At 40.0% G+C, this 15,537-nt stretch overlaps 2 protein-coding genes across 3 annotated transcripts in view; one reads left to right on the top strand and one right to left on the bottom strand.

Moving 5' to 3' along the window:
* LOC109973677 (MARCKS-related protein-like) overlaps positions 1–126 on the top strand; it is a 1,962-nt gene extending 1,836 nt beyond the window's left edge. The window contains 1 exon segment of the mRNA XM_020623445.1: positions 14–126. Within this exon segment, the coding sequence (XP_020479101.1) occupies positions 14–126 (113 nt within the window).
* A 2,482-nt stretch (positions 127–2,608) lies between these two features.
* The window catches only part of gjb9a (gap junction protein beta 9a), a 16,203-nt gene continuing 3,274 nt past the window's right edge, over positions 2,609–15,537 (bottom strand). Inside the window, exons 1-4 of one of the 2 annotated variants that reach the window (XM_020623462.1) lie at positions 11,969–12,333; positions 5,366–5,571; positions 4,528–4,829; positions 2,609–4,447 (exon numbers count right to left, since the gene is read on the bottom strand). In XM_020623462.1, coding sequence (XP_020479118.1) covers positions 4,126–4,447; positions 4,528–4,829; positions 5,366–5,536 — 795 coding nt within the window. In that variant the 5' untranslated portion in view covers positions 5,537–5,571; positions 11,969–12,333 and the 3' untranslated portion in view covers positions 2,609–4,125. Of the gene's footprint in view, positions 4,448–4,527; positions 4,830–5,365; positions 5,572–11,968; positions 12,334–15,537 lie in introns of those variants that run through there. The other variant, XM_020623463.1, reaches the window with a different exon arrangement.

The raw sequence follows: 15,537 nt of genomic DNA, 5'->3' as shown, positions 1-15,537 counted from the left end.
CCCGCTGGGGAAGAACCAAGGCCGCCGGAGGAGCCCCCATCCACAGAGGCTACCCCTGCTGAGGAGGCCGCTGCCCCAGCTGAGGACACGCCACCCGCAGCAGAGAATGAGGCCAAGGCAGAGTGACTGCAGCACGCCACGGCACCTGAACTGATTTTCCGAGATTAAAGTATATAAATATAAATATATATATGAGACTCATGCCACGTTCTTGAAGTAAAAACTCCAAAAGAAAACAAAGGATATCACATTTGCTGATTCAAACACCAGTTCACTGCCTTTTATTAGTTTTTCGACAGACGGAATCTCACCGGGCCCTCTCATGACGAAAGCGTCGGCTTGTGTTGCTCCCTCATGGTACACACAGGGACTGGCGTGTGGTGAAGGTAATGGATTGGATGTGAAGCGAATCAGGAATACTGACTTATTTTCCCAGTTCACGGAGAAGCATCCTTTTAAACAGCGTGGCAGCCCTATAACATTTAACTTTTCTTTCTCATCTTTTTGGGATCTACAAATGGTCATGGTCGCAGGGTGGAGCAGACCATCTCCTTCACTCAGTGACTGTTACATGGACACAGCCTTTCAAGTCTTACTCATTTTTAGAATTCTACATTCCTACATTTTACCCCCAGATATATCAAGTATTTTGTCATGTATAAACAAGTGAAAATTGAGATGGGGATGTTGAGAAAGAACTGTCTTCGTGCATTTTGATTCTTTTTCTGGCTAAAACCACATTCGAGCTTGGGTATTGCAGTGTTCACATTTCTAAGTAAATGATGCGGGGTTTGGGATTGTGTACAAAATGTGAGCTTTTTATCTGCAAACTGTCTCTGTAAATATGTTTTGGCCACTGTTTTTGGTTCTCTTCATTTTGCTATTGTTTGAAGATGTTAATGGTTTTACTGTAACTTTTAATAAGGGTAAATAAATGTTTGATCCCCTCTGTCTGTGTTCTGCCTTGTGATTCACAACATAAACACACTGGGACTAGACTGGAAACTATTTTGAGCTGTAGTTTTCAAGATGCATACACAAGAACAGTCAGTTAAACAAATTAAGCAATTCACACGTAACTAAATAAAAAATGATGGAGTCACCCATGGTTTAGATTAAAATATAGGTTTAAAATAATTGTCCCATCATTAACTTACCTAGATTATTAAAGTGACACAAGATATTGCTTTTCACTACACATTACCAGTGTACATTACAAATAAACCTTTCAGCTCTTGAATCCAAATGACTTGTGGAGGAGTATTTACAGGGAAAGCAAGACAACAATAGGCCCTCTTACACAATTATAAATGAAATATGTTATTATATTTGATATGTTATTAGATCTTTGATTAATGGGCACATAACAATAGAACAGAAAATAAAATAAACAGTGGACATCCCGCTATAAATACAAAATGCAAAAAATTCAATAGGAAATGTCGGACGCATAGAATACAATAATATACATAATTCAAACCCTTAATACAGGGGTGCCCACACTTTGTCGCCTTGTGAGCTACTTTTCAAATGACCAAGTCAAAATGATCTACCTACACTAAAAATACTATATACTGTATGTGTATGTATGTATGTATGTATATATATATAAATAATATGCGTGTACATATCCCCATGCAAGGCAACAGCAAGGGGCAAGTAAACAGTAAGCCAACATAAATCAAGTGGCAACTGCCATAGGGAAGTTGGATGATAGGCTAACATCTAATTTATTTTTGAATGGCAAGCAAGCTACCAACACTACCTTTGCGATCGAAGTACTGGGCACCCCTGCCCTAATAAATTCCTTGCCAGATTTTTGCATACATCATGGTAGTTTTTTGGTCTTTGGCTCCCTCTGGTGGACAGAACTAGCCTATGTATTAATTGTCCATCCAACCATTATCTATAGCGCTTATTCCTGACAAGGGTCCCAGTGGGGCGCTGGAGCCAATCCCAGCTAACATTGGGCGAGAGGTGGGGTACATCCTGGACAGGTTGCTAGTCTCTTGCTGGGCTGACACTTAGACAACCACACACAATAACACTCACTCCTAGGGGCAGTTTAGTCACCAATCAACCTAAGCTGTATGTCTTTGGACTGTAGGAGGAATCTGGAGTACCCGGAGAGAACCTACAGAGGCACAGGGAGAACATGCAAACTCCGCACAGAAAGTCCCCAGGTCAGCCGGGGCTCTAACCTGAAACCTTCATGCTGTGAGGCAACAGCGCTAATCGCTGCCCCATCATACCGCCCAGGCAAAATATATGCTGTGAAAAAAATACACATTTTTGACGTACCATGGTATTTAAAAACTCTGCCAAACTTTGTATTAAAACAATCTAAACCTGGTTATTAACATCAGTGTGGTTGTCACCGATATCATTGGTATCACAATTCTTATGACAATACTATATACCTGTGGAGATATACAGTCATGGGCAAAAATATTGGTACCCTTGCATGTCAGATAATGCACTACTTCTCTCAGAATATTATTATGATCACAAATTCTTTGGTATTCTCATGTTTATTTCTTTTGTTTGCATTAGAAAAAAAAAAGAAAACGCAGAGAAAAAAATCCAAATCTGATACATTCCACACAAAGCTCCAAAAATGTTAATAATATAAAATAAGACATTATATACATAAGAAATTCCAGTTTTTCCCCCTGCTGCTTTTAGAATACTGTCTTCTACACATGAACATCTTTTGAAATAAAAATATTTGCGGGACAACAACTCAATTAAATAAATGTAAATTAAACAGCAATTTAAAAGGAAAGTAAGTAGTAGCTTTCTTTTTTTAATTGAATATAGTAAATACTATAGTAGGTTCCCTCTGATGTGCTGTTCACCTGACCTCTTCCTTCTGCACTAGCTCTCCCTTAGCAGCAGTGTCATGGCTGCTGCTCTCTTCCTACATGTGTCTCTTCTCTGTTGCTGCTTCAGCAGCACTGGTTGAAGCCAGTAAATATTCAAAAGGAATCAACTGGATCACTAATCACACTGATCGAACTGATCAGCTTTCTCACGTGTTTTATATATAGAGTGTTGACCTCGGCAACAGCTGCATTCTAACGTTAGCTTAGCTAGTCTTACTAGCTTCTAATAATACGTTAGAAGAGTTGGAGCTCCACGATTGACAGCATTGAATTAAAAAACAACCATGGAAAGGAGGAGCTGTTTACAGACAGTCTGTCATCATGTGCACGGAGCAACAGAGCAAATACATGTGCTACTCACAGCACTACATTGAAACAAAATTTAACATATTTTAAATCAATGTGTGGCAGTCAATGTTGATATTGTGGCAGCCCACCATAAATAACTCAATGTATGGGAAAAACTGTGGCGTGTGTAATGAAATTATTTTTCTTATTCATGGCATTTCAAGAAGTCTTTTGTGATGTGTTTATTGCATATGTACATATTGCAATGACGATGAAAATGTATTGAATTTTTCAAAATTTATTGATCAGCCCTATTACCCATGTATTTTATTAATGTGATGTTTACATGATGTTGTTATGCTTTATTTGCTTTAAAATTCTTTGTGTTTGTTGCTCTTGCTCATCGTTTTCTTTGGTTTTATTTTACGGCGATGCACGTTGTAACTTGGGTTTGGAAAGATGGTATATAAATAAAATTTGCTTTGCTTTGCTTCATTCAAGAAAAGTTACAAAATTGTCTGTGTATGCTGTCATTTACAGTTCTCAGAAAGAAAGAAAACTGGAATCTGCCAAAATTGGAATCAGTAGGCCAGACTTGGAAAAAAAAATCTGAAATCTGCCAATTTCCAGTCAGTGCATCTCTACCATGGAGATAATGATTGGTACATGTATTTATTATTAATAATTGTAATACTGAAAAAAAATTCAAATTAGCCATGCACTGATAAATGCCTCTTTTCTAAAATTTGAACCCCTGCCCCTGAGAAGCTCTTTGCATGCCCCTGTTGTTGGTGATCTTTCCAGTGGAGGATCAGGAATAGTGGATGTTCCATTGGGTCACAAGTTCACAATGCACAGGAGCAGCCTTGTTATTATTTTCAGCTGACAGTTTTATTATTAGGTAACTTGTGTTCCTGTTGGGTGGATACCGATCAGAAACAAACTCTGGGTCCTACAGTGGTGTACTTATGCTATTTTCTTTGGTCTTCTCCCTCCTGCTTAAACTCAGCTGGCTGCCTTTCGTTGTTGGATCTGTCCTACAACCCATACCGTTGGTGAGCTCAAACTGATCAGAGCGCTGGAGGTTCTCTTGTTGGATCCTTGACAATTTGGCAACGCGCTTGCCGATGAGATAAATCATTTCACAGATGCACATGAAGATGCACAGTGCGCTGGATACTACCATGAACAACATGAAGATTTTCTTCTCAGTTGGACGACTAATGAAGCAGTCAACAGTGTTGGGGCATGGGTCCAGTGAACACTTGGATAACCTACAAAAGAGTAGAGCAGATTATAGCAAAAGCAGAACATCACAGTTTTAATTTGTAATGTGATAGGTTACCAGCACTACCTGGGCAGGTCATATCCATTGTATATCCGATGCAGAATGTAGAGAAATGATGTGTCTAATCCAGCTTTGAAGATCAAACTAAGCAGATAGGTCCACCATAGCCCACCTCTCTTCTTGCCAGGGTCAGCATACAGATGAGAGCCTTGATGTAGCTCCACATATTTTTTGTCCTTCCCTTCACGATATTTAACATGAGCTATCACCATGAGGGATGGGCAAGTAACGAAGATCAGCTGCAGCGCCCACAGTCGGATGTGGGAGATGGGGAAGATGTGGTCATAGCAGACATTGGTGCAGCCAGGCTGCAAACAAAGTAAAATAGATACAAAATAATTTCACAATTAATTTTTGAATAAAGATTGTAATACTGTATGGATAAAACAAATAAAAGCATACAGTAGGTTGTTAAGTTCATGCCAGAAAGAAGGACCAGTATAAAAACAAACTAAAACTAGAATTAGTGCTTTGCAGTTGTATGCCTCTGCCAACCAGTCAGTGGGACAGATGTGAGGTCACTGACCAAATTTGAAGAAATTCCCACACTCAAAAAACATGCAGGTTAGGTTGATTGGTGACTCTAAATTAGACTTGATCCGGAAGGCCATCCGGCATAAAACATGTCAAGTTTAGCAATCATCAGTTGGGTGCCAACTGATGATTTGCTGTGGCAACCCCTAACAGGAGCAGCCGAAAGTAGAAGAAGAAGAAGACAGTTGGTTAAGTCCATAAACAGTTAGGACAGTCCTTTAAAATATTGGGTTTTATCATTAAAAGTAGGAAACGCTACCAAAGAGTAAAACACCATTTGAAAGTTCAGGAGTGTTAGCACAGATATTACCTGTTGGGTGTTACAAACAAAGTCTTTGGTGTCTTCACCCCAGACCCTCTGGGCTGCCACGACAAACACCAGCACGCGGAAAATAAACACCATGGACAACCAAATCCTCCCGAACGCAGTGGAGTATTTATTTACTCCACTCAAAAGACTCTCCAGTCCTGACCAATTCATCCCTGATGCTGTACTGGCCTGGACACAAGTGCACACTGTAAAAGACAGGTAATAAAAAAATTAAATAAAATAAAGAGTGTGTTATGTTTCCACATCCGTATGAAATGATTGAAACAGATCATAGCCAAATTATAGGTGTTTAGATATAATGTTTTACTCTCCATCAAAAGGTCCAGATAACGCTTACAATGTTAAAGATTAGCCAAACGTTGCCCAATCCAAAATGCCAGTATATAGTTACATCAGACCCACTTGTATAAAAATGTTCATACAAACTAAATTAAGAATCCCCCAAGAGAAAGAGTTGACATTTTGAAACATAGTTTAATTCTTTGTCACTAGAATGTATCGTTCCAAACAGCTAATTACAGTAAATGCAAAGCTTATATTGATTTGGTTCAGTGTTTCAGAAAATGTTCAGGCTTATGAATGTCACCAGGCTCTTCACTAATGAAACAACATGCTTCAATAACCTTAACAAGAGGTACACAGGCCAAAAAAGATAAAGTCATGTCATGTTCAGGGTGGAAAATGGGTATATGTCAGGTGACTGCAGCAGCAGATGGGGAAATAAATTTTTATATTTATGCTGGCACATGAAAATGTGCAAAAGATAGTGCTAGTGTTTTTAGACCAACTATGACCAACCAACATTTTTGAGTTAATTCAGTGGGTAAACACTGAAGGGTGAGAAACTTTGAGGTGCATTAGGTAAGATATGTGACTCTGTCCAGAGGTACAGTAACAAAATGTATGTAGCGGCACCCGTTTGTTTGTTAGTTAGTTCATTTAATTAGATCCCTATTAGCTACTGTATCCAGTAGCTATTCTTCCTGGTGTCCTTTATGCAAATCTACTTACATGTGACAACACTGATTATCTTCTCTACAATACAAAACAAATATACATACATGACATAGTACACTATACTCTATTACCTACCCTACTATATTCGACACACCCTGAACATTACACTAATATATTACACCCATAATACACAATAATATTTACACTTAAAGATCACTAAGATAAACACAGAGCTCCAAAAACAGATTTAAGTACTCATATTTTAAAAGAAAATTTCTTTCCAAAGAGGCACATTTCCAAAAATAAAAAATCCTGTTTCTACACTCACTGTTTTTTCTTAAATAATAACAACATTAGATCTCATTGCATAGTTTAAAGCCACCTGAGCTGTTCTGTTTTGTATTTCTTGTAATTTCTTTGTTTCCCACTGTGGCATTTGACCAGATTGCTGGACAGTAGATGTGTTAAAACCAAAGATTGTATTACTAGTCTAATTGTATTGTTTGTCAGATATTTAGAATACTTCTTTATTATGTCAGTGCCAGTGTCAGTTTATTTATAAAGCACATTTAAAAATAACAAAATAATTAAGACATCATAAGAAAACAGAGAAGAAATCTTTTTTAAAAACCTGAAAAAATAAGCAGGGGTCAATGACTGACCAAAGTAGATCAAATGGTAGTGAATAAAAGTACAGTAGTAAGGACTTTTAAAAAAGCAAGAGAGGGGACTGGTCTAATATGTAGAGGCAGATCGTTGCAGAGTCTGGGCTTCATAATAGAGAGAACACAATTGCCTCTGCATTATTTTCTCGAGTCTGCCAGACTGTTTCCCATTCTAGTTACCATCTTATCTATTTGTTTAGCCCATGTTAGCCTGCTATCCAAAATGATAACTAATAACTTTCTCTCCTCTGCTTGATTAATTGGAACACCATTAATACAGAAATCAAGAGTTAGCTTTAAACTTAATGACTTATTAGTTCCAAAGTTAATACTACTTGTTTTAGACACATTTAGAACTAATTTATTACAATTTATCCACCTCAATACTGATAATAATTCTCACTTGTAACAGAATTATTATCAACTCATGACCTGTCATTGTTGATGTATATATTGTTGAATCATCTGCAAATATTGCAATTGTTATGGTAGCCCCCCTCACCAGGAGGGTGAGGGAGGACTGAGGTTAGACTCAAGTCTGCAGACCCAGGTGCTAGGGGGAAAAACATGATGGTTGCAGGTAAAAGAACACAAAGTATCAAAAGAACATAACTAAGTCCAGGTACATAAAAGTCCGGGTAGAGTAAAGATGGTGGAGGGAATCAAAACAGGTGAACCATGGGACTGACGGCAAAAACCAAAGGGCAGGAAGACGAAGACGGACAGGTGACAGAACAAAAAGACCAGTGTACCCGATGTAATCCACAGCACAGGAACTGTCAGCGTGGAAAACAAAGGCACGTATATAGGTTGTTGCTAACCGCATAAGTGGTGTGATAGAGTCAAGCCAAAACGCACAGAAACTGTCAGCGTGGCATTCTATCCACACATACATGACACGGTACTTGGTTAATGTTCCGGAGACGACGAAGTGTCTGCCAGAGGTATAAATAACAATCAGCGGGATGCACCCCAGCTGTGTGCACCGACAAACAAATCACTAATTATGAATGCAACACAGCTGAGGTGCGAATCCCGCAGGTCGAGAGAACAGAGGCGAGAAAAAGGCGAAGGAGAGGCAGCGGCCACTGAGCAGCCCTGACAGCAATGTGATATTCCTTCAAAACTAATGGCAAATCATTTGTAAAATTTTATACGACAGTGGGCCCAGGCAACTTCCTTGTGTTACTCTACATTTGAATCATTTCATGTTAGAATAACTTTCATTAAAATAAACAGCTTGCATCCTATTATTTAATTATTATTATTATTATCATTTAACTGTTTACCTGAAGTAATGCCAATTAGCCAAGTCTGTAATACTCTAATATTAGCCAGGTTTGTAATACTCTAATTTTTTAAGCAATATTTTATGATCTAAAATATCAAATACTGCAGTCAAGTCCAAAAGTACTGCTCCTACAATGTTTTTATTTCCTATAGCTTTTAACTAGTGATCTGTCATCTGGGTCAGTCCAGAAGCTGTGGAATGTTTCTCTTTTTATGCATGTTGGGAAACAATGCTTAAATTATTCTTCAAAATAAGACTGAATTTGTTTTCTCCCTGCTAGTTTACTCAAAGCTGTTAATAAACTAATGGGTTAACATCTTGGTCCTGAAAAAGATAATTTCCTGTTTTTAGGTATTGACACTATTCTAGCAATTTTCCATTAATGTCAACATCTAAACTATGGTTTATAATACAATATGTGCAACAGGAGAAGCTACAATATATAATGTGCTGCAAGCTTTATAAGTTTTCCATCAATACCATGCACCTCTGGTGATCCATCATTACAGGTTATTAACATATATTCAATTTTAACTACATTAACTTTACTAAATTCAAACTTGTTGCCTTTACTCTCCATTAATATCTTAATGAATATGAGATTTTTGTTATTAAAAATTGTTCTGATGATTAGCCATATCCTTTGGTTTAATGAAATCTCCCAATTCACTTTCTTTCCTCACTCCACCTTCATCTAAGGTACTTGGCAGTTGGTAGGGCAGGGATGGTTGAAAAACAAGTATGACATCAGCACTCGAGGACAGGCTTTGCCAGATCATGTCTTGACAAGGAGTCTCCACTCTTTTCCTGGCAAGAAGTTGTCCCTCTCCACCACATAACAATTTTACGCCTGAGGTTTTAGCTAACTGTGTTCTTGTTTTTCCAGTATTTTTTGTTTTTTTGTTTGTTTTTGCTAAGTTAAGCTTAAAGGCTGCTATCTCCATGTACTTCTCCAGCCACACATTTACTGCATAGACATGACAGTGGTACCAGTCTACTCATCTAACTAACTCATCTAATGCTTTTTTATTAAATGATGTGCAATTAAAACTGTATAAATTTGAAAGGAATTTTATGGCCTAATGCGACACTTTATTATAACGTGTTTAGCCACTGTCCAAATACATAATGATAAAGTGAACACACTAACCTTTAAACATTGTTATAGTATGTGTGTATTTGTCAACTACTGTTGAACTAGAACATGGTCACTGCAATTCTCATGTGAAATCATTATGATGCCAGTGGCAATTACTTTATGTGTAGAATTAATGTAAACACTCACTCCTCTGTATTGATTGTGAGACTTTGCTATAATTTCCACAAAAACATCAAAGTTTGCCACTACCGCCTGCTGATTTATTTATCTATTTACTTGTTATAGGAAACAATGTGTATATTGGAAATGTAGCCTAAATTCTTTATATACAGTCTCTGATTTAAAACACAGTTCATTGTAATATGCTTGGATGGAAGGGTTAATCACTGGCTACATTCACAGAGCGTTAAAGCTGAGCCCAGCTTTTTTTTTTTAAATTAGTCAGTCTTTGTTTATCTATGTGCAACATCCTGGGCCGTGTTAACTCTGTCCACACAGCCGCTGTGTGTATTAACATTAAGCACTGCTGCTGTTGAATGAATCCTTTGGAAATTGCCATATGAACAAAATTATGTGCATGAACATAACATGAACAGCCAAATGTCACGAGTCCAGTATAAATATAACTTCAATCCCAAACCTCCTACCACATGTATGGTTTCAGAGTTTCTGTTGCCTAGATACTGGGTTTTGTGTGTGTGTTTGGCAAATATCTTTCTTGCAACAAAATCCAGTGTACACAGTCAGGCCATAGTTTTCTCTTGAACTCTTATGTTTTCCATGGGCACATGGGGCTAACAGTGAAATCTTCTTCTTCCTCTACTGTAATAGATATATTTTTCAGTTCAGTTGGTATAAAACACAACAGATGTTCATTCACTTAAAAGTGTATGTAATTACCTACAGTATTTCACCATTTGTACTGTATGTTCCAATTTGTTGTAGTCAAATGTTAGCTCTATATTTACACTAAACCCTTTACTGAGCTAATTCTTTTGTAATGTGACAGAAGTTTGTAACAGAAGCCATCACTTCCTTAATTCTTACCTCTCACCACGTGACTGGAAAACAAGACAAACTGAAACCATATGGGATGTGTAATACCATCCTCTGGCCTGTACAGTTTATATAGCAATGAAGGGCAACTCACTTTTTAGAAAGGAGTAAAATATTTAGATTTCAGATAACAAGAGTGATTCGGCACTGAGGATTTCTCTGCATTAACACTTTAAATTCCATTGCTACTTAGGTTTTCTCTTTTAACATCAATGACCTTGTGACATTGACCTTTTCATAATCTACATGGTTTGTTTTTAATATCATTCAGCCAGTGTTTCAAAATATCAAATACTGCTATAAAATAAATGTATGAACAGTGCAGATTACTGTGTTCTTAGGCTGAAGTAAACTAAGCATAGGAGGACAGGATTAACAAAAATGATCAATGCAGGCAGCAGGCTTGAGGCTAGCATTCTGGTGTTAATAAGCAAGCTAACATAAGGACATATTAGAAGTCTGACTGGTTCGTTGGAAGGAATACCAAGACAGGGTGGATTCTCATGCAGCACAAAAGGTAGCAGAAGTTTGACTGGTTATTTGGTGAGCTATCTGAAATGTTTGGTGCCTGGTACAGCAGTTGAAATGTTGGCTAGTGTGAGGGACTAGAAACTACACAGAACTTGTATTGGTGTTGGTGATAGTATAGTTACAGACTCATTGGAATTGGTAGGACAGTGTCAGTGGCTGGGCAGACCCAGCTCTCAGAGGTGTCTGCCATTACAAGCCAGTCGGGCCAGCCACTGCTAAACCTGAGTAAATACAATGCAGATGCTGTGTTTCAAGCCACATATCTGCTCTTTGCTTGGGTGAGGATAGGGTTCAGGACGCTTTGTGGCAAGGGTAGGTTAGGTCTGAAAAGTGATGTTGCTTATGGTGGGGCTCTGAAAATTTGTCACGGCATGGCCTGACACCCCCCTGCTTTGGGGCCAAATGATGGGTAAACATCATCTAACTCACATACTGAGCTTCCATATAAACGCTCTCCCATTCATTGGCACATTCAACTGTGTATTATCAACTGTGTATTGTGAAGGACCACTGCAAAATGAAACTGTGGATATCATTATGTTACTAGCAGCCACCCAGTTGAACAACAAACTGTAAAATTTTGAAACATAATAGTTCATTAATTTAACCAAATACATACTATTTGCTACAAAATAAAAGTTGTTTATATACATCGAGTATCAGTATGGAATGTTTTAACTTTATAATGGACTACACTCTGTGTTGAGCCTACCACACCTTATAGTTTACACCACATTTTGCTTTTTGTAATTGTTTCTCTATACTGAAACTCTTCCCACACATAGAACTGTGTGGAAGTCGTTACAAAAGGAAAAGTTACTCCCATTGTGTTTCTTTTTTAAAGGGTGGAATTACTCATTCCTGTAACTCAGCCTGTTATATTTAAATACACCTCTGGCTACAGTCTTTTGTTTACCCCGGTGTCCTATTTTTAAGGATATGATACATTGTCTTTTGTGAAAATCAAACTAGAAGAACCTTACCTGGTGCTGAAACCTTGGTCAAACACCAAAGCCGAATATGATGACTCCAGCAGGTGAAGATTAATAAACAACTGTGAAGTTTAGCGTAGTAAAGGAAAATCTAGTGTAAAGTATTCCGCTTGTTTCTCTCTGTGTGACTGTCTCTGCTGTCTCGCCCTTTCCTCCAAAATCCTGCCAAACCAGATTCAGCAGCTGCTACGTCATCGCACGTACACACACATGGATACACAGACTCTCTCTTTCCTTTCTCATCAGCTTGCAGTAAAGAGAGACACTCCACCTCCATGTAACCTTACACCGTATTAACAGGAAAAGATACAGACACGTATGTTGACAGCCATCCTTGCCAACCAGCATGTCTGTGCATGTGTGTGTTTGTGTGTTGGTGAAGAAGAAAGAAAAGACAGGGAGAAATACCACACCCTCTGTTTTTACAGTATGCAATGAAATCACATGACAAACAGAATTATATTGAATTGAAATGCATTTACTGTTTTGATCAGTTTCAATGCCCTATTGATGCTGTTTACATGAGATAAAATAACTGCATAAAATAAGACTTAAAATAATGCTGTGAGATGTATTAAGTCACAACACAAAAGGCCATGCAAAAGGAGCACCAAGGAACATAAGACAAAATGAATAAAATATTTTTGCAAACAGAATAACATAAATTAGGACAAACACAAACAATTAGAAAGAAATAAGAACATTTTAGAAACAACAGATTATATATGTATGGATTTAAACATTTTCTAAAATGTTGACATTGCCATGATCCTGCCCCGCTGGCTTCCGGTTCGTTTTAACTTCACACTTTCATTATCTTGCCCTGGACACAGGAACGGCAAGGCAGATGCCCTGTCCAGACAACATGAGCTACAGGAGGAGGAACACCACAAACCTGCCTATATCCTACCCCCTTCTGCTCGCCTCGGGGCCATGCACCTCGGCATTGAACAGGGGGTAATAGCCGCCCAAGCGACGGAACCAGGTCCTTCCACTTGCCCCCCAGATCGGCTGTTTGTGCCTGCGACCCTGAGATCCAGAGTGCTCCAATGGTGCCATGCGTCCTGGTTCTCCTGCCACCCAGGCGTGGCCCGGACCTGCTACATTGTGCAATGACGCTTCTGGTGGCCCACAATGCGCAATGACGTCAGAGCCTTCCAGGACTGTGCCAAGAATAAGCCCTCATCGGGTCGGCCCTCCGGGCTCCTGCACCCACTTCCTATCCCCTCGAGACCTTGGAACCACATAGCCCTGGACTTTGTTACTGGCCTGTCCCCTTCCAGAGGTAACACCACTATACTCACTGTTGTCAATAGATTTTCCAAAATTCCTCTACCCAAGTTGCCCTCCACCAAAGAAACAGCACAAGTCCTCCTCCAGCACATCTTTCGCCTGCACGGCCTGCCCAGGGACGTTGTATCAGACCAGGAACCACAGTTCGTGGCATGCTTCTGGGCTGAGTTCTGTCAACTTCTGAACATCACAGTGAGTTTGTCATCAGGGTTTCACCCTCAGACCAATGGCCAAGCAGAGAGGTTCAATCAGCAGCTAGAGACTGGGTTGCGACTGCTGTGTAGCCAGGAGCCATCTCTGTGGGCGGACAATATTGTCTGGGTAGAGTACGCCCACAGTTCACTCCCCTCTTCTGCAACTGGTATACCACCATTTGAATGTAACTATGGTTATTGTCCCCCCTTGTTCCCTAGCCTGGACCCGGAGATCTGGGTACCCTCAGCATCAGCCCTAGTACGCCGCTTCCACCGGACCTGGAGGAGAGCCCGTCTGGTATTACTCCGGACAGTCAAGAACTACGCCAAGTGGGCCAACATACACCGCTCCAGGGCCCCCGAGTACAGACCAGGACAGAAGGTATGGCTCTCCACTCGAGACCTGCCCCTCTGGACTGAATGCCGAAAATTAGCTCCTCGCTTTGTGGGGCCCTTTCCTGTGTCCAAGTGGCTAGGCCCCGTGGCAGTTAGGCTCCAGCTGCCTTGCACACTCCGTGCTCACCCTTCTTTCCATGTGTCCAGAATCAAGCCCGTCCACTCCAGTCCATTGGGCCCATCCTCTGGGTCCACCACCTCCACCCCGCTTCTTCGATGGGGGTCCAGTCTACACGGTGCGTTGCCTCTTGAGGTCGCGCCACAGAGGCTGGGGTGTTCAGTACCTGGTGGACTGGGAGGGTATGGCCCGGAGGAACGATCTTGAGTCAGTAAATTCAGCTCATCATGCACATTGGTTTCACCTGCCACTAATCACCCACACCTGTTCACCACAGCACATAGCAGTTCCTCATACTGTGAGGAGCTGCCAGGTTGTTCTATGCCTTGTCTAGACTCTCCAGCATTTTTCCCTGACTGCTTTCCTGGTACCGGACCCTTGCCTGCTCTAACGACCTGTGATCCAGCCTGCTCCCTCTTGTCTGACTGCCAACCTGAGATCGACACCCTGCCTGTTCACCCAACCTGTGATTCTGCCTTGCCTTCCCTGCTGCCCTGCCGGGGACTTCGACCTTGGACTGTATTAAGTACCACTCTTCTGCCTGATCCCCCAAGACTGTGTGCTTTTCTGCTAAAATCACAAAGGACATTACAATCTGTTCGACTGCCTCAGCTGACTGGCTCTTTAATTGGGTTCACTCTATCTTCACGGGAGCGTCACTCACCTCCCTGACAGACATTCCAGCTGCCTGAAGAGGTCAAGTTCAAAACACAAAAGGCTTTACTGGAGGACACATTTAGCACAGTTAAATGTTTGTATGTTTTGTATTTTTGTGTGTTTTCCCCTGAATATAGGGGGAAAAAAGTTTTAAAAGCATCCCCAACGATCTCTCACCTGAGGGCTATTTCACAAAACCTAGGATTAAGCCAGGAATTTCCAGTTATACTGGATGGACTGAGCTGTGATTTGGTTTCACAAACATACTGGCACATAAATTACCATAGACATTTATTCTTTGCAGCTAGCCTGCTCCACACCAGGCTTACAGCCAGGCTTGATTAATCTTGGTGCCTTAACTGTTCTGTCAGCAGTCACTCTGATCAGAAACCAATAAATTCTTTGAGAGTTAATCAGTAAAATATACAGTGGGTACGGAAAGTATTCAGACCCCCTTAAATGTTTCACTCTTTGTTATATTGCAGCCATATGTTAAAATCATTTAAGTTCATTTTTTTCCTCATTAATGTACACACAGCACCCCATATTGACAGGAAAACACAGAATTTTTGACATTTTTGCAGATTTATTAAAAAAGAAAAACTGAAATATCACATGCTCATAAGTATTCAGACCCTTTGCTGTGACACTCATATATTTAACTTAGGTGCTGTTCATTTCTTCTGATCATCCCTGAGATGGTTCTACACCTTCATTTGAGTCCAGCTGTGTTTGATTATACTGATTGGACGTGATTAGGAAAGCCACACACCTGTCTATATAAGACCCTACAGCTCACAGTGCATGTCAGAGCAAATGAGAATCATGAGGTCAAAGGAACTGCCTGAAGAGCTCAGAGACAGAATTGTGGCAAGGCACAGATCTGGCAAAGGTTACAAAAA

Source organism: Monopterus albus, unplaced genomic scaffold (assembly GCF_001952655.1).
Source record: "Monopterus albus unplaced genomic scaffold, M_albus_1.0 scaffold300.1, whole genome shotgun sequence".
Taxonomy (NCBI): Eukaryota; Metazoa; Chordata; class Actinopteri; order Synbranchiformes; family Synbranchidae; genus Monopterus; species Monopterus albus.
This window is presented reverse-complemented; position numbering and strand designations above follow the sequence as displayed.